At 35.8% G+C, this 25,588-nt stretch overlaps 2 protein-coding genes across 5 annotated transcripts in view; one reads left to right on the top strand and one right to left on the bottom strand.

The window, feature by feature from the left end:
- Positions 1–11,455, top strand: part of GEFmeso (Guanine nucleotide exchange factor in mesoderm) — a 255,666-nt gene extending 244,211 nt beyond the window's left edge. For all 4 annotated transcript variants that reach the window (XM_089090831.1, XM_089090832.1, XM_089090833.1 and 1 more), the window contains 3 exons: positions 1,853–1,983; positions 4,314–4,445; positions 8,952–11,455. In XM_089090831.1, coding sequence (XP_088946957.1) covers positions 1,853–1,983; positions 4,314–4,445; positions 8,952–10,586 — 1,898 coding nt within the window. In that variant the 3' untranslated portion in view covers positions 10,587–11,455. The remainder of the gene's footprint in view (positions 1–1,852; positions 1,984–4,313; positions 4,446–8,951) is intronic.
- Positions 11,456–20,678: 9,223 nt separating this feature from the next.
- Positions 20,679–25,588, bottom strand: part of LOC148951380 (calcium-activated chloride channel regulator 4-like) — an 87,094-nt gene continuing 82,184 nt past the window's right edge. Inside the window, exons 15-16 of the mRNA XM_089090828.1 lie at positions 22,739–23,071; positions 20,679–21,213 (exon numbers count right to left, since the gene is read on the bottom strand). Coding sequence (XP_088946954.1) covers positions 20,878–21,213; positions 22,739–23,071 — 669 coding nt within the window. The 3' untranslated portion in view covers positions 20,679–20,877. The remainder of the gene's footprint in view (positions 21,214–22,738; positions 23,072–25,588) is intronic.

The following is a 25,588-nucleotide window of genomic DNA, read 5'->3' as shown; positions in this document are numbered from 1 at the left end:
AAAACCTGAAGCATGCTTTATTTATGCACGAAAGCTGCAGTCACATAAAAAGACTGAAATGAGAAAAAAGTACGATTTGTAGTTCTTTCCTTTTTTCTAGAAACAACATTGGAAAGGAGCACTACCAAACGGCACCATTTTGCACCTCATTTGGATTTTTTATTTGGGGCCTTAGCCTCAAATGGGACTAGTACAATGTGAAAGCTCTTTTTCCATCTGTGATTAAAAGATTATTTATTTTTTACTGAATATAAGTTTAATTATATTGCAACCAGGCATTTGCAATTATTTCCTATATTTTCATATAATCTCTATTTGGTTACTTAAATAATATTTGCTATAATGATGAAGTTGCAGTGAAATCGGAAACTAATGTCCACGAAACCTTTGGGGGAATCCATAAACTGCTCTGAAGTGTTCTGGAAGTTATATTAACCTGCAGAATGACGCCCTAGTTCTAAAGACTGAAATGAGAAAAAAGTACGATTTGTAGTTCTTTCCTTTTTCCTAGAAACAACATTGGAAAGGAGCACTACCAAACGGCACCATTTTGCACCTCATTTGCATTTTTTTTTTTCAAATAATAAAAAAAAATCAACATTTTAATTCAAAAATTAAACTAATCTTAGCTAAAAACCTGAAGCATGCTTTATTTATGCACGAAAGCTGCAGTCACATAAAAAGACTGAAATGAGAAAAAAGTACGATTTGTAGTTCTTTCCTTTTTTCTAGAAACAAAATTGGAAAGGATCACTACCAAACGGCACCATTTTGCACCTCATTTGCACCTCATTTGTAATTTTTTTTTTTTTGCAAATAATAAAAAAAATCAACATTTTAATTCAAAAATTCAACTAATCTTAGCTAAAAACCTGAAGCATGCTTTATTTATGCACGAAAGCTGCAGTCACATAAAAAGACTTAAATGAGAAAAAAGTACGATTTGTAGTTCTTTCCTTTTTTCTAGAAACAACATTGGAAAGGAGCACTACCAAATGGCACCATTTTGCACCTCATTTTAATTTTTTTTTTTGCAAATAATAAAAAAAATCAACATTTTAATTCAAAAATTAAACTAATATTAGCTAAAAACCTGAAGCATGCTTTATTTATGCAAGAAAGCTGCAGTCACATAAAAAGACTGAAATGAGAAAAAAGTACGATTTGTAGTTCTTTCCTTTTTTCTAGAAACAACATTGGAAAGGAGCACTACCAAAGGGCCCAATTTTGCACCTCATTTTCAATTTTTTTTTTTTGTAAATACTAAAAAAAATAAACATTTTAATTCAAAAATTCAACTAATCTCAGCTAAAAAACTGAAGCATGATTTATTTATGCACGAAAGCTGCAGTCACATAAAAAGACTGAAATGAGAAAAAAGTACGACTTGTAGTTCTCTCCTTTTTTCTAGAAACAACATTGGAAAGGAGCACTACCAAACGGCACCATTTTGCACCTCATTTGCAATTTTTTTTTTTGCAAATACTAAAAAAAATCAACATTTTAATTCAAAAATTCAACTAATCTTAGCAAAAAACCTGAAGCATGCTTTATTTATGCACGAAAGCTGCAGTCACATAAAAAGACAGATATGAGAAAAAAGTATGACTTGTAGTTATTTCCTTTTTTCCCGAAACAACATTGGAAAGGAGCACTACCAAACGGCACCATGTTTCACCTCATTCGCAATTTTTTTGTTCCAAATATTAAAAAAAATCAACATTTTAATTCAAAAACTCAAGTAATCTTAGCTAAAAACCTGAACCATGCTTTATTTATGCACGAAAGCTGCAGTCACATAGAAAGACAGAAATAAGAAAAAAATATGATTTGTAGTTATTTTCTTTTCTAGAAACAACATTGGAAAGGAGCACTACCAAACGGCACCATGTTGCACCTGAATATTTGCAAAAAAGACGGATGGACAGAAAAAACAGCAGAGAGAAGAAACTTCAGGAATTGCGATCAACAAGTCCCAAAGATGTAAGTTTTTTTTTTTTTAATGGTGAATTACAGAACACTCCAAACCCAAATGGAATGGATCAAATTGATGGTGAAGGCTTGGGGCCTTAGCCTCAAATGGGACTAGTACAATGTGAAAGCTCTTTTTCCATCTGTGATTAAAAGATTATTTATTTTTTACTGAATATAAGTTTAATTATATTGTAACCAGGCATTTGCAATTATTTCCTATATCTTCATATAATCTCTATTTGGTTACTTAAATAATATTTGCTATAATGATGAAGTTGCAGTGAAATCGGAAACTAATGTCCACGAAACCTTTGGGGGAATCCATAAACTGCTCTGAAGTGTTCTGGAAGTTATATTAACCTGCAGAATGACGCCCTAGTTCTGTGTTCAGATGTAAAACTAACTACACGATGTTGTCCCTATGTAGTTAGTGACCTCTGTCCTGAAAGGTAACCAGATGAACCCTAAACCGAGAAAATTATTTCGAATATAAACACTGCAAAAGCACAAATCTACCATTTAAAGTCACTATGATGATATTTGTATCTGTTTTACATGATCACTTAAAATCGTTATTAACTCAGGAATTGAATTGCATTGGAAAATCCTGTGGACTTTCCTTGGTCTGGTAGCCGTATTTTTGACGTGCAAGATATAGAAGGTACAACTTTGTCTTGAAGATATAGGAAATGACTGTCAAACACAACTAAATAGTGGAGGCTGTTTTGAGCTCTTTGTCTGTCCATCATAACCTTCAATCATTTACTAAATTTATTCAGCTCATTAGAAAAGCAGCTTTCGTTTGTCGGCAGACTTTGTTCTCCTCTGACCAGAGAAATAAAGACTTTGATGACATTGTCATCAAAGCGTTGTGAAAGTCTCCTATTAGTGGAAGGAATAATATGTTTATTATCTTGTGTAAAGGATGGGATGAATTTTTGATAAGTGATGAGCGCGTTAAAAGTGGTACTTGTCCCTTTGGGTTCATCCCTAAGAACTAGGGCCGTCCTAGCCAAGTGGTTAGCACACTGGATTTGAAATCCTCTTGTCACTGGCTATTTGGTTTGGAACGAGGGTCAGTGGCGTGACTGTGAACTCTGCCAGAGTCAACCCAGTTTTAAACAGGTACCTGTAGAAATCTGAGGAAGGTAAACAGGGAAGGGGCGCGAAAGCACAGGATGGTTGGCCCCAACCCCCATTGCACTTACTGGCTGAAGGGCCATAAAACGAAGATAAGTACCGTCGGTAGGTACTGTAGAGTCCAGTGTTATATTCTTTAGCTTTTTTTTACTTAAGGACTAAGACGAAGTAGAAAAAAAAGGAGAAATGGAGACTTGCAATATAGTAGAAAAATAGTGAAAATTAGGCTCATTAATTCCATCGTCTGCAGCAAAACCCCTTGTTTCATAGATTGGTAAAGCTGCCAAAGATCTTCTTCAACCAGTACTGCCAGTATCACATCAGGAAAACAAAGAACGATTACTGACATTATGGATACTATGTCGCAATGAAGAGTTCTTTTTTTGTTATCGCCAATTTTAATTCATATTCACTCCCTCTGTAGATTCAGTTAGGAAGCGTGTCAATCGTACCCAAATTTATCAAATTAAGGTGAATTTATCAAGCTGCTTCCACTGGTTGCATTAAGCTTTCCTGTAGCCTCACATTTCATAAAATGATTTTTAAAACACCAGGCAAGATTCTGATAATATCAGGCAGGATTTTGATGGTATCAGGTATCCATTTGTAGATTCTGCTCTTTGAAGGGGCTTCTCACATTCAGACTGATTTATTTGGCCGTTTTCTTCAGGGAGAATTTATCTGTGATTCACCTTAATTTATTGGTGAATTAAGTGAATAACGTAAATATCCATTATTTTCAATCCTCTGATGTAATAAATAGCCGCCATTACCGGTGCTTAAATATATTTCAAAAATTTTGTGTTTGCTGTAATTCGATTTCCATCTGATTAAATGAAAGAAGAAAGTCGTCTAGTCGTCTGAAGTTCAATTTTTAAAGAACTTGGATTCGACTTGTCAACTCTCCTTAACTGCAACCGTCAAATAAAAGGCTTGTTTTGTCAACACAACACGGCGTTATGTCAAGCCTTTAGCTTACCTCAGTTTTATTGCAGATAAATAAACAAAAATAGCTTCTTGATCATTTGTTAAAATTAGTTTTATAATGAGAGGCGAGAGAGACACTGTAGAACATTCCTCTGGTGTGTGAGCTCCCAAAGGGCTGGCGTACAGCTAGTCTTGTTATTTTTCCAATTTATATTGATAAGCCTTACAAACAACCTATTTTTGGCTTCCTAATTAATTATTCATTATTTTAGAGTCCTTTGTTACCTCGACGTCTGCGTCGTAGTCTTGGAGTTATTACGAGGGATCGAAGTGAAAGCCGAGACAGAGATACGGACTCGGAATCCTGTTCTTCCAGAAGACTGAGTGACTCAGAAAAACCGAGGGTGAGTAGATTCTAATATTTGTAAAATAAGAAAAAAAGACACCGTATCCGAATTATGCAAATTTTGTGTATTTCTGTTCATGGTAAATTGTGTTCCACCATTTGTATATTGGATCTTTAGATATCCAATTGATCGGGCATTTACCTTCATAAAAATAAATGGCTAATTTCTTAACCCAAATGCAAAATCTGAAGAATTTTTTTTGTGTATAAAATCCTTTCCAATTTTTGGATTGAATCATGCAAAAAGAAAGAAGTTACGTGATAGCCGTCCTCGGCAAAGTAGAAGAAAAAAAATAAAGCAAAGAAAGCAATAAAAAAGTATAAATCTTCGTCTAGAAGCTCCTGGATAACATAAATAAAACCAAAACTAAATCATTACTGCACAATTTAAATGTAAAAATTTCCATGAAATTGGCTTCAGTTACGTGTTAGTTGTGTTTTCTGTGCAATCTGGTACTAGAAAACCCCCTATGCCCGACACCCAACACACAGTACTGTAAATTAAGTGGGGTTACGCTTTGGTGGAGGGCCCATGTCCCCTAGATTTTTGTTCATCTCTCCCTAAAGTTTAAGAAATATCTTTTTGGGAGGTATTTTCATTGAAAGAGCCGTTTTTAGCATTGTTGTATAAAACAAAATTGAAGAAACAACAAATTTGCCCTCTCCCCATATACTGAACAATCAAGTTCAATGCTTGAATTTTTCCCTGCATAAATACCAAAGTGTTAACATTTCAGGGATATGGTTGTGTGGGGGGGGGGGGGGTCTAAAATCATTGGGCAATTTTACATCCTTACTTCATCGAGGACATAATTTTTGGGGTCATTTTTTGAGGGGAGGGGGGGGGCTTCACTCAAAACACCGTAAAAGTCATACGCGTTTTACTGAAAATGGTTTGGTAGTATTTTACATACTACCTGCTCATACTTGTATTTAAAGTTTTGAATAAATACTAGATTATATATCTATATATATATATATATATATATATATATATATATATATATATATATATATATATCTATATATATTTTGAATAAAATTATAAAAAGGATATACAAATAGCTTAAAGGGTGGTATATCCGATTGTACAGCGACCATAAGCAAAAATATAAATAAGTATAACTCACAAGAAGAGAACAACAAACACCAATATCACATATAATGAACTCACTTCAATGTGAGAAATTGCTCTTTTAATTAACTTGGTTAGGGGTGTAATAACTTATTTTGTTATGTAACCCTTTACATAACTTAAAAAATAGGTAATCTACTGCTACTAACAACTCAGCGCAGCATCGAGCCACCTGAGGCCAACACAGCTATGCACCTTCCCTCTCCAGCCCAATCTATTCAAAGCCGCCCTGTTTAAATCCTCCCAGGAAGTTCCCGTTTCCCTTAAATCTTTCTTTATGACATCCTCCCACCCCAACCGTGGACGACCTCCTCCGTTTAGCCCTAGATGGCTGGCCGAAAAGGACAATTTTTAGGAATCTGTCATCCTTCATCCGCAGAACGTGCCCTAGCCATCTCAATTTTTCTCTCATTATAGCACAAGAAAGCGGAACTGAACCACACTTTTCGTACAGCCTACTGTTAGAAATACGGACAGTCAGCCAGGTGTCCAGAACGATCCGTAGGCAATTTCTGTGGAGAACATCTAGCAAATCTTCATGCGCTTTTCGGAGCGCCTATGCTTCAGAGCCATCTTTGACCATATTCTAGTCTTGGTTGCAGATTTATCTTCCTATTCTTCCAAACTTTTTAACTGTGAAAAAACACCCTGAGCCTTGGCCCACTATGCACTTAAACTGATTGGGATGCAGTTGAATTGAAAGTAACTCTGAAATCAGTAAATATAGATTTCCTCAATTTGATTAAGTAAGACTTAGTTGTTCTAGTGTTTAGTTCAAAAAAGAGATGACTGTATCATTGCTAAAATAAAAATATATTTAAATATAATAATACATAACATATATAATAAATTAATGAATATAATGAACATAAACAATATAAAATGAAAAAACAAACATATAAATAATATAAATATAATATATATATAATACTCTATTGTTATATTGTCAACCTTATTACTATAATACTGCCACACACGGTGGATTTGTTACTTTTCTGAAAGCTAAAAATGTGTAATTTAAGCCATAACCAAAATATTTAATTCAGAATAACGTTCAGTTCAGAAAAATAGATAAACTACATCATTGCCAAAGTAAATATATATTTAAACACAATAAACTAATAAATATACATAATAAAAACAATTAATTTTAAGAAAACAATGAAAAATTTAAATATATATATATATATATATATATATATATATATATATATATATATATATATATATATATATATATATATATATATATATATATATATATATATATATATATATATATATATATATATATAGTATATATGTATATATAATACTATGTAATGAGCCTTACCACTACAATACTGCTATACAGGGTGGAATTATTATTTTTCTGAAAGGTGAAAAGGTATAAGCTAAGCCAGAGCCAAAATAATCAGTGTGTGTCTCAACTGAAGTGGGGAATCTAACTGGTGGAGCACGGGAATCTATTTAAAGTCTGATTTGCCATATAAAGCAGAGATAGCGCTTGCAAAGTTCACTCTAACCTCTACAAGCATGGAGTCTTTTTCCAAGTTCAACACAATTTTTCAGTGCCAACATCGGTCTTTTGGCTTTTTGCTGAACTTCAACTTCAGAATCGATGGCTTGATTTGTCAGGATTTCTAGTCGACATGAGGATTACCCTTTATCACAACTATGGGGGAAAAAAATAAATGAAAAAATGTGTCCACGCCCACTCAATTTTCTTTTCTTCCGGTTCGCATATATAAGTATACAAATATTAATATATATAAAAAAGCTTTGAAAAAGGCCCTATAAGGCCTTTTAATTTAATAAAAGAAACATTAGAGCGAATCATTTCTTCTAAATGGGGTTGGAAACCAATTTCTACTCGGTTCTATTCGTAGTAGAGTGGTTAGCACGCTAGGCTTGAAATACTTTGTCGGTAAGGACATGGGTTCGAGTCCTGGTGTCACTGGCTATTTGATTTGGAACGGAGGTCAGTAGCGTGACTTTGTAACCTTAACCAGAGTCAAATCAGCTCTAAATGGGTACCTGGAGAAATCTGGGGAAGGTGAAAAGGAGGGGCGCGTGAAAGCACTGGAAGGCTGGACCCAAACTCCCCATTGTACTTCCTGTTTGAAGGGCCGTGATATGGAGATCAGCATCACCGGTAGGGATTGTAAAGTCCAATGCCGTATTCTTTACCTTCTTCTCCTCCTCCGAGGAAACCTGTTTATTCGTGCCCATGAAAAATTCTGGCCACGCCAGGAAGACAAAGGAAGTGGAGGGAATCGAATCTTTGGAGCTTTGGCATTCCTTCTATAGAAATGAAAAATAGCTTCCGCCGTTTCAAATAAATTGTAAAAAATATGCCTAGCGCTAGCGTAGTAAGAAATACAGAGGTAGAGAGTAAAGAGACCATAAATAGCTTTGAATTTTACAAGAAAGCCAAGATTTTTTTTTTGTCGAAGATGCACTTAAGTTTCTTGTAATTTGTTTCCATACTCTTTAGATAAGTTCAAGGAACTTAGTCCTTCATTAGGTGAATAAGCCCTTTTTGGCTAACTCTTTGATTAAGTCCAAGGAACTTAGCCATTCATTAAGTGAATTAGCCCTTTTTGGCTAATCCTTTGACTAAGTCCAAGGCATCAAGTCCTTCATTATTATTATATTATTATATTTATATTATTTATATGTTTGTTTTTTCATTTTATATTTTTTTATGTTCATTATATTCATTAATTTATTATATATTTTATGTATAATTATATTTAAATATATTTTTATTTTAGCAATGATACAGTTCATCTCTTTTTTGAACTAAACACTATAACAACTAAGTCTTACTTAATCAAATTGAGGAAATCTATATTTACTGATTTCAGAGTTACTTTCAATTCAACTGCATCCCAATCAGTTTAACTGCATAGTGGGCCAAGGCTCAGGGTGTTTTTTCACAGTTAAAAAAGTTTGGAAGAATAGAAATGAAAAATTGCTTCCGCCGTTTCAAATAAATTGTAAAAAAATATGCCTAGCGCTAGCGTAGTAAGAAAATACAGAGGTAGAGAGTAAAGAGAAATAAATAGCTTTGAATTTTACAAGAAAGCCAAGATTTTTTTTTTTTTTTTTTTTTTTGTCGAAGAGGCATTTAAGTTTCTTGTAATTTGTTTCCATACTCTTTAGATAAGTTCAAGGAACTTAGTCCTTAATTAGATGAATTAGCCCTTTTTGACTAACTCTTTGACTAAGTCCAAGGAACTTAGCCCTTCATTCGATGGATTAGCCCTTCGTTAAGTGAATTTTTCTCTTGCTTTTCTTTGTGTTGTGCTTTTATCTAACTTAGTACTTTCTCTAGTGTTTCTTTAACTTCTTATTTTTCTTTAGGAAAATCGATTTTGGCGTCGAAAAAGCGAGCCAAGCAGCTCCTTCTTCCGATCTTCAAGCGTGCAAAGTGACTGCAATCCACCAACAATACCCGAAGTTTCTTCCAACGAGTGCCTTAACACTGATTCTGGAATCACTGAAGACTCGGCGTTAAGTGATATTCCTGACTCAAAGTCTGAAAGTGTCGCTGAACTTGTTGGGCAATTAGTATTGCAAAATGTTGAAATTCAGCGTGTGTTGCGGCGCCGGAAAAAATCAAATCGTTTTCGTTTGCCAGACTCGGCGGCAGATACAGATGGTGCAACCGATGGTGAAAGTGACATTGGGCCGCAAGCGAGAGACGAAATTGAATCTAAGAACATTTTTAAAAGATTTGGGAAAATTCTCACTCGGGAACAAGTGGACACATTTATCAGAAACCTCTCTCCTCAAAGGAAAATGTCCCATATAATGAACCACATAAATCAACGACGGAACAGTAAAGACAAAATGGCAGAAGTTCGGAGGACTCGATCTTTTTCAATAAGTGATATCAATCGGATAGATCCCGAGCTCCCTGTTGATCAGGCTGAACAAAAGTCGAAAATTTATGCATCCGCATCTCTAAGTGATTTGCAAAGACATTCAGTAATATCGAGAAAATCAAAACGACCGGTTACTATTGCTTCACACCACACCGATGATGAAACCGATAACAGCCTGAGTCATCAGTGCAGTGACTCGACTTCAGTCGGTGAAAGTGTTGCCTCTTCCCTAAATATTCCTGAATACAAAATTTATAGACGATCTCTTTCAAAAACTTCGCTCAAGAACCTAATGCAAAATGTTGGTTCAAAGTTCTCCAATTTGAGAAGTGGCTCAAACGAAAAATTTTCTGTAAATCCCGGTGTTGATGAATGTGAAGAATCAAACGCAGGAAAAATGGTGAACATCCTCGCACGTCAGTATAGTCGTGTTTTGAAACAAAGGATTAAAAATATAATGGGTGAAACTGTTCCCGAAAAGAAAGACCCCGGTGTTGGTAATCCATCAGCAGCAGCTCGAATGGCATCAAATGATTATTCGGATTATGCAATCCCGTCATCTTTAAATATCCCAAAAATAGATGACGACACCGACAAATCGGATTCAGAATTATCAACTGGTAGCATTTACGAGCGCACCTTTGAAGAAATTGAGTCAATGCTTGATTCATTACGGGACAGTGCCGTTTATAGTGATCGTGATGATACTCTAAGTGTAAGCTCTGACAATTATCTTCCTCCAAAAATCCCTCCTCCGGTTCCACCAAAATCAATCAAAACTCCTCCCCCCACTAAACCAAAACCCCAAGCTAAAGTAGCAAAGGAAGGGCTTTATCCAACCCCAAGCTTAGAGGGCTTAAAAAGTATTAGTGATAGACTTAAAGACTTAGAACACTGGCGAAGAGAAAATAATAAAAGCTCGTGTGATGATGAAAGTGAAACCAGTTCCCAGCATTCGACTTCTACCGTAAATACTGTCCTGGAAGTGAAAGCCCCATCTGTTGAAATACTTGACGATAAGAGAGATAAGCTCCCAACGGCACAAAATGCTTTGCCCAAAGGTTGGGTCAGACAAGTTATTGGTAAAATTCAAGGAGGTGTTTTTGATTAACTCGTACATTTAAATCTTGAGACTAACACTCTAGTCTAGAATTTACAGCTTTGAAGTTATAATTATAACTGTATAGTGTTTTGTCTTAGGACCCGAGTCGAAGATGGCTGAACTTTGTAAATATATTTTAATGGTATACATAGCAAACCGATAAGCTGGAATCTAAATGGAAAATGTTTTTTTTTGCGGGGGGGGGGGATGCATCAAAACTATGGTTATAAAAATTTAGTAAAAGAAATCGAATCTTCTATATTTCTAAGTAAGATATTCTTAGCATCTAAGCTGTGTGAAACGTATATTAGAAAGCAAACTTGTTACTTAGCTCCAAAAAGGATTTTGAAATATTAGTTTGCCGTGGCTATAACTCAGTTCAGATGTATGTTTTTCTGGAAACTAAGAGTTTTGTCATGGAAACGTTAATTATTTACTATATGAGGAGTCCTCCCCACTTAACTCTATAGATCTTCTCTATGAAACTTTAGATTAATGAGGGCATCAAACATTTTACAAAATCGATATTTTTCTCATTTTTTATGTTCAAATATTTAAAAGCCTATCAACTTAAACACAGCAAGTAACATAACGTGATAATCTGTAGTACACTTTTTTGTAGAACCAATACCAACTAAAAAAAACAAAAAGCAGCGAACATGTGTAATTCATGATAAGCTGTATACAAATTTAAATCAAAGAATTTGCTATGTATATCTTCGAAATCGCTTGTTCAAAATCTTTCTGTGAATAATTTTTCCACTCCGGTTTGAAGTGCATATATATTTGTACGCATTGAATTTTCTAGTCCGTCTTTTTTTCAGTTTGTTTTGTATAAATGACGCATGTCTTTCGGAATATAATAAACTCTGTTCTCTACTTAATTTAATTTGAACCTATATGCTGCTAGGGGTGTTCCATGTCTATTTAAGAAGAAATAAAAATAATTAAAGAGACTCAGTGGCGTCGTTCCGCAGAGGCAAGGGGGGGGGGGGTGGCAGTTGCCCCACTCCCAATAATTTGGAGAAACAAATTATTATATAGCCTATGCCCCTTGACTTTCTGGATAAGGACCCCTCTTTTAGGCTTTAAATTGATCCTGAAAGGACCATTCAACTCGAACAGCAGACTTAAAAGTCAGCTAAAGAAGCCTTGCATATTCTTTTGCCTACAATCCTTCTGCAAGGAGGAATTCTATCGAGTAACAATTTTAGGCAGGGATCAAGTTCAAAACATCAGCTGCTTCATTTTCAAAGAATTGTCTTTACTGGGGAAAATGTTCTCATTTACTAGGGAAACAAACCTATTAATTTCCAACACGAAATCGAATAGCTGAACTACTGTTTTTCCAATAGAAAATGTGCGCATGTTCTTAATTCTGTATCATTGTATGGCATTGGAAGAGAGAACTTCAGGCAATTCCATATCGTCACATCTGCAATACAAATAACTTTCACTTTAGAATCGTTCTTATCTTTATCTCTATAATTGCCAGAAAAAAGTCTACCTTCGTAAACAGGGGGTTATCATCATTTCTGTGTCTGCTATTTTTTCTACAGTTTTCTTTTCTGCTAGGGAGAAATTGGAAAAACAGAAAACCAGCATCCATTTGTCATTCAGAATTTCTGTTACTGTTCTGATTTTTTTCTATATTGTTTATCTGTTTCTGTTTTTCTTAAAATTCTGAGCTTCCAACAAACACCCTAAATCAAGTAGTCTTAAAAAGGCTACTCTGTGATCTTGCCTCAGCTCAGCATGCCCAAGCTCATCATGTGGAATTACAACCACTCAAATTTTAGGCACTAGAAACAACAAGCGTGATATAAGCAACAGGGGTGAGGTTACATATAGGGCAAAACTCAGAGAGCACAAAAAAAAGAGATATAATATTAGGTCTTTCATTTGATGTTCTTTCTGGATATGTGCCCTCCGTGGAATGTAGAAGACAGATTGTGACTTAATACTCACTTATAAACTATTCAAACCATTTAAAATTGACCTTTCAGGGGGTGGAGGGTTGCCTTCCCTCTGTGTGCGGGTATCCTGATAAGCATTCAAAGTTTGTTGACAAGAAATTTTTATCCATGGCCCTAATACTGGTTGTTCCTGCTGAAAATAATTATCACATTTAGACCTGAAGCATTTCAGTAAAATATTGTACTGTTTATATGTTTCGTTGTCTCCAAGACCAAAATAATTCATTAATTCATTATCCTCTACATTGGTCTGCTACATAGAACCTATGTCTAATACTATCCCCTCCTTTTCAGTAGTGATAAGCCTCGTCTTGATTGACATCAGTCGCCCTGTCAGCAGTATTTTTTGCATATGTATCACTTTTGGACAGCCGGCTATGATTGGACAGCCAACGAAAATTTTGAAGGCCATGATTGGCTATCCATTCGAAGTCGGCCCTACTGCTGACAGGGTAAATGATGTCAATCAAGACGAGGCTATAGTGATCAAAGATCGAGAGGACGTTAGTCCAGATTTAGTCCATACAGAAGAACTAGAGACAATTTCTTCAGCTTCTGTCTCCATCAAATTTGCTATCTGAGTGTTGGTCTGTTCCTTGTCGGATTAATTTTCCATTTTTTCTATAATTTAGCTAGGAAGAAATAGAACACATCGCTTAATGTCTTTTTTATGCTCTTCCCAATTATGATAATCGCTTCAGGGGCAAATTCCTTTTTGAACCCTTTAAGTAAAAGGTAGCTTATTTTTATCGCCACACAAAAAAGTGTCCATTACTAGAAATTGATTTCAAAGTGGTTAAAAACAACACACCATTTGTTTATAAGTTAATTATTTAAAAGTATTATATTACAAAGGCATTGATTGAAAACAATTTAATACCACAAAAATTGAATTTATGAGAATTGTTTTTAAATGTGAAACATTTTCCTGACTTCTGTGCAAAACGGCGCATTGTCAGCGCTATAAACATTTTTCCCGTTCGCTATTGTTATGTTACGGGAAAGTTTATTGCACAGAAAACGTGCATTTATATATAGGCGTTAGGAAAACACTTGGGATTTTAGAATAACTTAATAAATTTAAATGTTTATTGTATTAGGTCTCATGCGTTTGGAATGAATCAGCGCCTTTGGAATATTCTAATTTTGAATAATGAATTTAACAATTGAATTGTAAGTTTTCCTGAAGCTATTATTATATTTGGAAAGAGCAAAAAAAGACATCAAGTGGTTCATTCACTTTCTTCTTAGCTCGCTACCCGACAAGAAGTCGAGGAGAAACTGACACGGAATTTTGTTTCGTGGTGGGGGGGGGGGGACTTCGAAAAACATAAAAAATTCGACGATTTAAATGGAAAATATAAAATATAAGACGTGTGAGTCCAAGGCCGTATCCAGGGGGGTTACCCGGTTTGAACCCCTCCCCCCCAAAAAAAAAATTGTCTGACTCGTAAAAACGTAACAAAAATGGATATAAACAAATTCTGTATACAATTTTAGAGCTTTTTTGTGTAACCCCCCCCCCCGCCCCTGAAATTTTTTTTGAGTAAAACCCCCGCCGAAAAAAAAATCCTGGGTACGGCCTTGTGTGAGTCTGAGTACCTGGGTCAGAGATATCTTGTTATCCAGCAAATTCTACAAGATTTATTCATGTGCCCAGCATCTTGATTATTTCCGCTTGTTTGATAACCTGCTACTTAGTAGGGGTCGGCGCCGTTTCTGTTTCTGTTTTTTTCTACCGTTTTCTGTTTCGTTTTTTTTTGGGAAAACAGAAAAAACAGAAAACAGGTAGCCGTTTTTTTAGTACTGTCTCCGTTTCGGTTTCGTTTTTTTTCTGGCCGTTTCTGCCGTTTCTGTTTTTTTAAACTCGGTTTTCTTCATTTTAAGTGTTTTTATTAAGAATAGTACCATAGCGCAGCCTAGAGACTTTAATTGGATTAGCGATACTTGTCATCTATCGAAAAGCCCTGTCTTTACGTCTTCCAAAGAAAAGATTTGCTAGTGAAGAAAACATTCGCCATAGTAAAAATTAATCTAAAGCAGTCTACTTGGATTTAAACCCTTTGGTTAGTCTTTGAAAGTAGATGGTTACCTGGTTGGGTAAGGTGCAGATTAGCTACCCCAGTAGCGTAGGGTGCAGAGGCCCTGTAAATGGAACCAGGATATACACTAAAAAGTGATTTGTTTACATCCAGCTTCTACTGAACCCTATCTGTGCAAATTTACAGCCCAATTGACTGAATAATATACAGTAAGTAATAAGTTGTTTTTATCAGGGGTTGCTAAACTGCACCTTCACCCAGATTAGTTCCCCCTGTAGTGTAGGGCACAGAGGCCCTGCCAACAGAACCAGGATATACAAGGTGAGTTCCAACCATTTAGTTTTCATTCCCTAGTAAGCCTTGTGGCACTAGTAAACTCGGAACTACAGAAAATGTTCGACACCCAATTGCCAAATATAGGAGCTACTAAACAAATCTTGCTGATTTTGCCTCTGCTAGTGCTGCAGGGCTTACTAGACTTACGAGAAGTAAAAGGTTGGAACCCAGCCACAGCAAGAGATTTGTTTTTATCCTGTTTCTACTGGACAGTATATGTGCAACTTTACAGCCCAATTGACTGAATAATATACAGAAAGAAATAAGTTGTTTTATCAGGAGGAACTAATCTGTACCTTTACCCCTGGTTTCTCACATCAACATAATTGAATTATTTGATTGAAATTTATAATCAAGGGACTGTTAAACAAAGGAGTAGGCTGAAGATGTTGATGCTCTACCCTTCAGCATGAGGGTATAAAATTTCCAAATGACATGTTGATTTTACACATGTTCACTTGCAGCACCCAGGAAGGAAATGTGAATAGCCTCGATATTCTTTACCCTGCAAATGTCATATACTTTAGTAAATTTTTGGAGCAGCTTATTTCCAATGGTCTAATTAGTCAATCTATTATCTGCATTATAAAATCTTCTAGCTACATCAGAGAGTCCTGGGCCTACGCTTTACCATTTCCTGCTATTATTAATATTATACTTTTATTTCCCTTAATATACCATATGAGGAGTATTCACAAATACAGAAAAAAGATACTAGCTTATGGAATAAAATTATGCTCTGTCCTACAGAGAAGTGTCTTTTTTCCTTGAATTTTTATTCTTTCATAATCTTATTTGCAATCACAGGAGTAACTAGACCTGCACTGCTCCATGCACTTAGTAATGGTATGCTTTGCAGGTACCGATACACATGCTGTCATAAATGGCATCAAATATTTCATCAAGTTCTGACTCAGAACTTGGAGAGGGCCCTCCATCAAAGAAAGTCAAGTTCTGGGAGCAACATGGGACCAGGAATAAGGGAGCAGCTGTAATTACCTGCAATTACTGCAAAAAAGATGTCAAGTCAACAAAGGGGTCTGCAACATCGTTTAAAATCAACTTATGGCTAAATACAAAATTGCTGAACAACCTAAACCAAGTACTGTTCCAAAGAAGTCACATTCTACAGTCTTGTCTCAGCTCAGCATGCCGAGCACCTCATGTGAAACTAACCCAACTCGATTTGAAGGCACTGGAAAGAAAAGGGATATAAGAAATTTTTTGAAGTCAACAAAGCAGCAGCAGCTGAAGCTGAAAAAGTTGTGTGGAAAACGGTTTGCATTGACAAGCTTCCTATTTCAATATTTGAAAAACCAGGAGTAAAGGCTCTAATCTCTAAACTTACAGGAGGTCTTACTGGCCCCTCAGCTCGTACTGTTGCAAGACATCTAGTTACAGCAAAGAAAAGGAAGGTCAAGCAGCTCAAAGCTGAACTCCAGAAAGTCCGGAAAGTGAATTTGACACAAGACTGCTGGTCTTCAAGACCGGGGTCTGGCTTTCTAGGTATTACAGATCATTATTTGATGAAAAGCACTGATGGCAAGCTAACTTTGGTGCATAGAATCCTTGAGTTTAAGAGACTAAAAGTTACTCACACTAGCGCCAACATTCTTCGTGCAATCCGTAGTAGCCTCCAGAAGTTCAGAATTCTACGGAAAGTCTACTTTATAATTACTGATTCGGGAGCTAATATAGTAAAGGCTCTCAGAGACGGTGAAATTATGCGAAGCTCATGCTTTGCACACAACCTGCATAATGTGGTGACTAATGTGCTTAAGCTGTGGGAATGCAGAAACCAGGCAGATTTAGTGAGTGTTCCCCTCCTAAATGATTCAGGATCCAGTTCAGAATCTGATGACAAAGTTGATACTGCTGAACAAGATGACTTTCCTGAAGTGATTGTAGGAGATGATGACATTGAAGAACTTGGGTATACCGCCTGCAGTAATGATGATGAGGGGAGCTCAGAATTAAATGATCCAAACCTTGACAGCGATAGTGAGAGCTAAATACATAGACAAAGAGGCGTCTCTAGTGAAGTATTGACGCTGGGACCAGCACTGGTAAAAATAAGAAAGCTGGTTAGAATCCTGAAAGTATCTTCCAAATCCCACGATCTTTTGAAGCTATCTGCAAGACATATAATCTTAGTCTATCCATCAGAAAAGACATGAATGTTCGATGGAACAGCACACTTACCATGATAGAAATTTATTGTGCCAGAAAAGAGCCACTGCGCGACTTCTTCAACCAAAACCTACGTGACGCTAAGATTAGAGAGCTCGAACTTCACAGCAATGAGTGGTCCATCATGGAAGCTGTCATTGAGGTTCTTCGCCCGTTCAAACAGGCAACAGTGATAGCTAGTGGATACAATTATGTTTTGGCAAGCAAAGTTGCGCTGACGATTAAGGGATTACTGCTGTTTTTTCAGACTCCAGAAACTAGTATTATGGCTGAGTCAATCAATGTGCTGAAGGAACTTCTAGTTGTTCAGCTCAGGAGATACTTTTCAGCCAATCCTAAGTTTGATATGATGCTCTTCACAAGAGCTGGCTTTTTGGACTCTGCAATTTATGAAAAAATGACACGTGTAGACAGAGTCAGCTCGTCAGTCCATCTCCTCGCTTCTCCAGCAATTCATCTCCGAGCAGAGAAGCACAGAAGAGCTCGATCCAATCCAATTGAACTCAAAATCTTTCCCTATTGACGTCGCTCCTACTAAGGCAGGGACTAACTGAAAAGGGTCACCAGAGACTCTTGATCAAGAACACAGCTTGTTTTCTAAGTTTGTCGACACGACTGGGTTACGGATGAACTCTACGAGGCAAAATGCCAACAGTATGAGCATTGACCGAGTGGCAGCAAATATTATCAGGGCATATGAGGAGAGAGTTCCTGTGATTTTGAGCGAGAGACGAAGATCAGGACAAAATAATTCTGATCCACTAGAATTTTGGTCTGATTACTTTTACACTTACCCGGAGTTAAGTGAAATTGCATGTATTCATCTATCAGTCCCTGCAACTTCAGTACCCAGTGAGAGTGCATTCAGTATTACTGGGTACTTTACGCGAAAGCAGTGCTCACGAATGACTGCAAAGTCACTTGAACTCCGAATGTTTTTAAATGATAAATTTTAATCTATGTGGGCTTTTCATATGTTTGGTGTTTTTGTATATTTGGTCTTTTTTTTAATCTATATTAATAAATATTCACTTTACTCTCGTAAATCTAAAGAAACTGAAAAAAAAAACAGAAATATCTGTTAAAACGGCCGTTTTTTAAGTAAAAACAGGTCGTTTGTGTTTTTCGGTAAAAAAACGGAAAAACAGAAACGGATTTCCGTTTTTTTCACTGTTTTCGTTTCTGTTCCGTTTTTTCACTGCCGTTTTTTACCGTTTCTGTTTTGGCCAAAAACAGAAACGGTGCCGACCCCTACTACTTAGTACCTCTAACATTTTTTCCTTTGCACTGTTTTACGGTCACCTGTCCTCCACAGTGATTTTTCTCTTTTGGTTGATTTCTCTTGACGCCTTTACTTTGCCACCCTGGAACACATTGCAAGAATATTCTTTTCGGGCTGGAATCTTTTACGGATGTAAAATGACCCGTAAAATCCCTTTAACGATTGTCTTTGCTGGTTTTGTTTTCCACTCTATAAAAGGCTGCATTGCAGTGCTTCTTTGATGGAGGCAGCACAAGACAATCTCACCTGATTTTTTCACTATTGTCCTAGACATTGGCAAGGATGTGTTTTGTAGGCGAAAGCTTTACTAAAAAATGGGTAAAATCTGTCCTTAGTGAGAAAATTGAGCCAGCAGACTGGACCCATCAGCCACAGTCCCTATTTAAAAGTCTTCAAATCAGCCTAGAATCTATAGATTGAGGTCCGCTGAAGCCCAAGAGTGGGTATTCGAGGTTTTAGCTTGTTCCCATTCCTCCTTCCCTGTTTTTTAAACACTAATTGCGGTGTAGCACATTCTTTCAAATTAGCCTAGAATCTATAGATTGAGGTCTGCTGAAGCCCAAGAATGGATATTCGAGGTTTTAGCTTGTTCCCATTCCTCCTTCCCTGTTTTTTAAACACTAATTGCGATGTAGCACTTCTTTCAAATTAGCCTTTTTTTTATTAATACTCCCTCTACACGTCTGATTTTTAAATGAACGAATGTAGTAGAAATTGACCTTTAAAATAATCGGGAAGGATATCTATAAAATCTTCAGAAGTCAATTTGTTGCCCAAGAAAACACGGTCCGAGACTCTATTTCCCTGCAATAAGCAACGTTTAATCCTTTTATGTGACATATAATAACAGTCCTTACGTTTGAATCTATGGAAAACGAAATTAGAGATTCTTTTTTAGTAGGTAAGAGTCTATCAGAAAAAGGGATTACATTTAGCGGAAAATTAAAACAACAAAGAATATTACACAAAGGTCTGAATAATGTTTGTAATAAATGTTCAAAACAGTGTTAAAAGTAACGCTTCAAATTTAAAATATGGTGAATGTTTTGCATCATCGTTATTTTTTGCTGACGTTTTATACGTTTAAAAGTGAAGTTAATTTTATAAATAGTACACGAATTCCAAAGAACAATTTAACGAATGACGTTGCTAAAACATGTGGATGCCTTGGCTGGTAGTGTGGAAAACTGCTGCCGAATAACTTTGGAAAAGAGGTATATTCAAAGTCAAAGTGGCAGTATCCAAAGATATGGCTAACTGACAAGAATGGAAACTCGCGCTAGTGCAAAAAAAAAATCACCAACGCCATCTAGCGTCTAACGAAATTATAAGGCTAGGCCTAGTATATGTCTATACAGTAGGTTAGCCTACCCTAAACATCCAAATACTTGCCTTTTTAGGCAGTTTAAAATGCAAGTGAGGGTAGAGAGCCCAAAACTATTTAACTAGTAGGCCTTAAACCTAGGCCTATTTTGTGCAGCCTTGATAGGCTTATTAAGTAAAATTATTTCTTGAAACAAAACCAGTACAGGTTATTTATTACTCACATAGAAACTTCACCCTTAAATGCTATAAATATACAGATTAGGCTAGGCCTATATCATTATCATATCAGTTATCCAGTTCTGTTTGAAATTTTCTACTTATTTAGAGACACTTAATGCTTTCGCCAGTCACTACTAGTAGTTTTCATTTCCTATCTTTCGATGTTAAATCGCGGAAGATCCGACTGTTATCAGTTACTTATACTCTTTGGCAGCATCTTTAACGGAAATCCGACTAAAACAATCTTAGATAGCTGGGGGTTTGGGGTGGTGTAACCTCTTGTGACTTCAAGTATTTGAATGAGGCACATAAAGTGATTAGAGCTATGTTCGGAAGTAATATTGCTGAAATAGTACCAAGTATAGTGCTAAATAGTACCAAGTACCAGATGTATGATTCAGAAACGTGGGTGATCCAAAAGACGGAGGAGGATTTGCTGGATGTTTCCCAGCAGAATCTTCTTTTGAGCGAATTGTTTTGAGTACCCGTAGGAATGACCGTATTTCAAAGAGTAAGCTTTCCCAAAAATGGGGTTCTATCCCGCTTAGAGTTTTAATCACAACTCTAAAAACCCACATTCGCCCCCGAAAGCGAAGAGAAAATATCCCTATCCCCAATTTATTTCTTATTCCCTTGGTAGGTCTATTTTTGTAAACGAGGTGTTTATTCCAATAGAAAATTAATAGGATTAAAATCACATGCTAACGTGAATTTTAAATGCGAAAGTACATATGCGAAACTTTTTTTTTAATAAACGGTATTTCTACAATATACAAAAAGAGGGAACATAATTAGAAATTTATCTCTTCATTCATAGACGTAAGGCTGTAGAAGAACTAAACTTCTAGAACACGAAAGTACATTAAAGCTTCTTTAAATAAATAGTAATTCTATAATAAAAAAGGTCATATCATTAGGAATTTATTTCGTCATTCATGGATGTGAGGCTGCACGAGAGCTAAAGAGATTAATACAATAAGATAAAAGTAAGGATCAAATTTTCCTCCAGAATTTTCTGGTGGTTCTTCCGTTGGTGTTGGTTTTGTTGTTGTAACTATTGGCCTTAAAGTATTAGTCACCGTGGTCTGAGGTACAGTTGTCTCTACTGTGGTAGTTTCTTCCGGGGTCGCCACTGTGGTTGTCGCTTCTGTTGTAGTGGACTGTGTCGTAGTGATTTCAGGCGTAGTTGTCATTGGCGTTGTGGTTTGAAGAACTGTTGGTGTTACCATCGCAGATACTATTGGCGAAGGTTGACCGTAAAATATCTATAAAAAGCGGAATTATCTACCGAGGTAAAGTTGGACAGCCAAAATAACTAATTTAATAATTTGGACAGTTGAACATCCCCCTCATGATGCCCTGGAAGTTTCAGATTTAGACGGTGAGCCGTCCAAAAACATTGCTGATACGCTCTTTTGACAATCTGTATGCACATAGTATGTTCCAATATACGGTTTGACATAGTATTGTTTCCAATAATTTGGAAACAATGAGTCTTATAATATATACTTTTTTTGTGTAATGCCACATAAACTTTTTATTGGTGTAAGGAGCAGATTGTTCAAAATTTTGCTCAAAATATGTGCGAGATTTAAAAAATACTATTTAACAATGCTACAAGAACACATATTTTTCTTATAAAATACAAATTTTAGGTAGTACTAACCTTAATACAGGTGAGAAATTTGGGATTTACTTCATAGTATGGAGACAAAGGTAAGTTGTAAAGACAAGAACGTACATCTGAAAACCTACCAATTTTGAGCCATGATTTTGCGCGATAGAGAAAAATTCATCAGCAAATAAATTAATAAAATTTCAAATCTGATGTGTTAGTAAGCAAAATCCGATAAGCAAAATAAGTTAATAAAGGGAATTATCAAAACTTGTTTCGGATACATTTTTTTTTGTTTTAGAAAGTCAGGTGATACTGTAGAGTTGAAATGTCAATATACGCAACCATAGGAAACTCAGTAACTCCGTATATACCAAGGGATTCACCGCTAAAAATTATGTAACAGACCATTCTTAGCTTAGAATAGAGAAAAGGTACAGAAACACTGTTTTGTGATAAACAGAAAAGTCTGTTTTCTTGATAATCTTGCCAAGTTTGTGAAAAACAAATATCTCTACGCGAATCAGCACATTGAGGTTTTCCACCAAAAATTTGATTCCCGATTTTTCCTAATTTTTGATATGTTGTTGTGTAATTTTCCATTTAACCAATTTAAATATGTTGTAATACATATCTTATAAATATGTTGTGATACACATCTTATAAATATGTTGTGATACATATCTTATAAACATGTTGTAATACATATCTTTTAAATATGTAATTCCATAATCCAACCCCATTTTTACTGCCCTTGGTACTATTCACCGATAAAACATGATGAGATGAAAGCAGCAAAATACGTATACTTTCAAACTATAAGCACTTGAAACTAACAGAGTATAAGGTGTGTAACTCTAATAAACAAACATAAATTATTCTTTGGAGTTCTCGATATACTTATATACCCAAATAAATTACTCCAACAATTTCAGTAAACGTAACATGCACAAATAGTACAAAGTGCATTAGTATATGTTAATAAGCCGCTACTAACTCCAAACAAATTGTTCTAGTGGGACTTTTAAAGGAATCATTCAGCAAAGACTTCAACTATGCATCAAAAGCAATTTTTATTACCAAAAATGCCTTGAATTAGGTTTTATTTTTAACCAAAAATTAGCAAGGTAATCTCAATTCTATTGCGTTTTAAATTTGTAAAAATTCGCACTTACTCTACTTGCATTCAGCGTTGATGCCATGACAAAGTAAAACATTTGAGACTCATTTGAATATCCATAAACTGTAAATTCCACCTGCCCAGACACACCACTTCCGTTGTGGCCCAAACTGCCGCTGACGATATCTTCTGGACGAACTTCTGTTTCCAAAAGTGCAATTGATCCATCTGGTCGAATCAAATCCGCTCGATTTGTGGAGTATCGAATAGCATAGCCACTTGGAGTCTCAGCACCATCATATAAGTGTGGTTCAACGAAAGTCATTTGGACAACTGAAGCAGTAGTAGTAGCTTCTGCTTTCAAAACCAGGACACGAGGCGGCAAAAGCTTTAAGAGTAAATAGTTAAAAGTAAAGTATTCCTCTCAGGGATTATCAACATGTATGTATTTTTCCCAACTCTTAGACACGTGAGGGATAGGATGGTAGTTTGCCCCTCCTGGAGTTGGTCTGAAGAACTTCAACAAAGACAACATTTCCCGTTTTGCCCATCTCCCCCCATTATTAAGAATACTTTGACTCCCCTCCCCCTCAAAGACTTCCTTACGTTGCTCCTTTATCATATACTCCCTCACTAATAAAATTAGTCGTCCTGATGGATTCGACCAGAACATAGACATAAGGATTATTCCCATGGTCTATTCTATCACAGGATAATTATATAAGTATCACAGAGAAAAATGATTACTTTAGAAAATCGATTGGTTTATATGTTGTTCTCTTTTTTTACTTCATGAAATAGAAAGAAAATGGACTCAACATAATAACTATGTTAAGACTACATATAATAGCAGCAATTACGGACAGGTTGCATACATAGCGATCACATTTAAGCCAGACTGCCATTATTGTAACGCTATGCACAAAAAAAACTATCATAAGAATAATTCCCCGCATAATCGCTAATTTAAATTGGTTGATACCGTTCTAAGTATTGAGTAAGTTATAGGTACTATGAGCCAAGTAAATGCTGTGTGTTGTTTACGCTAGTTAGATCATGGATAGGATTACAGATTCCCTATGTTGAGGCTATCTCAAGACCATGCCAAGGAGTGGGGGCCTAAATACCCTTTCCTTCCTTTGAGTTCAGCAATTCCATGCAATTACAAGCTTAACACTTAAATGAAAAAGAAGACAGTGCGGGTATTCATTCGCTAAAACTCTGAATAGTTAGAGCAATAAACAGCTGTGTCACTAAAATAAGCATCGCTACTTTTGTGCTTTTTGAAAAGGCTTTTTTCGCCTAATGCAATAGCAAACAGTCGGTTCCTTTACCTATTTTACATTACTCAAAGACAGCTTTGGAAAACAAAGACGTATTTATGCAAAGATTATGAATAAAGCTTGCCTTGGAAAAATGACAGTGGCTTAGCCAGAGGAGTGGCTGCTAGGACCCATCTTACGAAGTAACTAATTATAAAAACAAAAACAAGTTTCTTCAATTACAAGCAAGGAACAACATCGAAACTTAAAAACGAACCGAAATTATTTTGTATATGACCCCCCCCCCTCCTAAACCCTAAAGTTTTAAAGTTCTTAAAAAAAACTTCTCATTTGAAATCAACGACCCTTGTGTTTGAGAATTCTTTCTTAAAGAACCAGGAAAAAATTCAAACTGTAACGCTAAGAGGGAGGGTTCAGAAAGGGCAATCCCCCTCATATACACAATAATTTATGTTCGTTTTAAATTTTAATGTTTCTCCTTACTCTCAGTTGAAAAAATTTGTTTTTTTTTATGTAATTTATGACCGTTTTTCAAATTATCCCAGGCAATATCCTCCGCCCAGAAGAGAATTGTCCCTAAAAATATCCGTATATTTCCCAATAACAAATACTCTAAGCGAACAATGAACCATACGAAAAGCCGTGATCTTTCTTCTACCAAGAAAACATAAAATTCCATCTTTTTTTTAAATAGGAGTTTGAAACGCCTACAGTAGGGTTCTCTGAAAAACTGTATCTGATTGTGTGATTTTCATTAGCACCGCTTGACAGTTTGAAAGTGTCTGAACTCCCAAGGAGGCTAGGGGTTTTTAGCCCCCCCCCACCCCCGCAAAAACGTTTGTCTGACTCGTAAAAACGTAACAAAAATCAATAAAAGAAATAAGTTTTTTAAGTTTTTTGTGTACCCCCCCCCCAAAAAAAAAGAAATCCTTGTTTAACCCCCCCCCCCTCACCCCGAAAAAAGTCCTGGATACAGCCTTGTCCCTTTATATATACGTATTATGTACTCTATATTTCTTTGAGTCTGTGTGTGAATCTGTTCTGACTCATTTCTGAGTCGTGTGTGACTCAGGTCTTCTCTGTTCCTGGACTTTGTGAATATAACACCATTTTTTACAACGGCGGACTTTTTGCGCTCCTAGCAGCCATAGACGTATTATTATTAATAGATGCCAGACCGTATGAGATTTTGCAAGTTCCTTGTGCTTTTTCTTCTTTACCTCCAGTCAACACGTTAAATTTGAAATTTAGTTTCATCCAAAATAGTTATTTCATGAATTTTGTTTCTGGAATTGTCTTGAAATTTAGCTTCTTGAATTTTGAAAAAAAAATTAAATCAAAAGAGGAATTTCTGACCATTAATTTTTTTCTAGATTTCAGGAAAGATAAAAAGGACAAGAAAAATATATTATAGAAAAGGGCAATTCAAAGAATCAATACAAATCTTGAAGGACGGTACTAAATCTCATACACCAAAGTAATAAAACGAGAATATGAAAAAGGATAGGATTTATTAATAAGAGAGTTAAAGCACCTATTGCGCATTTTGCGCTTTACTAAAAGAAATTATATTATAAATATTTCCTTTTGTTCTTATTACAACACTGAAAATAAGATGAAAA

This window comes from Artemia sp. Qi Xiang Cuo, chromosome 6 (assembly GCF_049724085.1).
Source record: "Artemia sp. Qi Xiang Cuo chromosome 6, ASM4972408v1, whole genome shotgun sequence".
Classification (NCBI taxonomy): domain Eukaryota; kingdom Metazoa; phylum Arthropoda; class Branchiopoda; order Anostraca; family Artemiidae; genus Artemia; species Artemia sp. Qi Xiang Cuo.
Note: the sequence above shows the minus strand (reverse complement) of the source record. Positions and strands in the feature narration are given on the sequence as shown.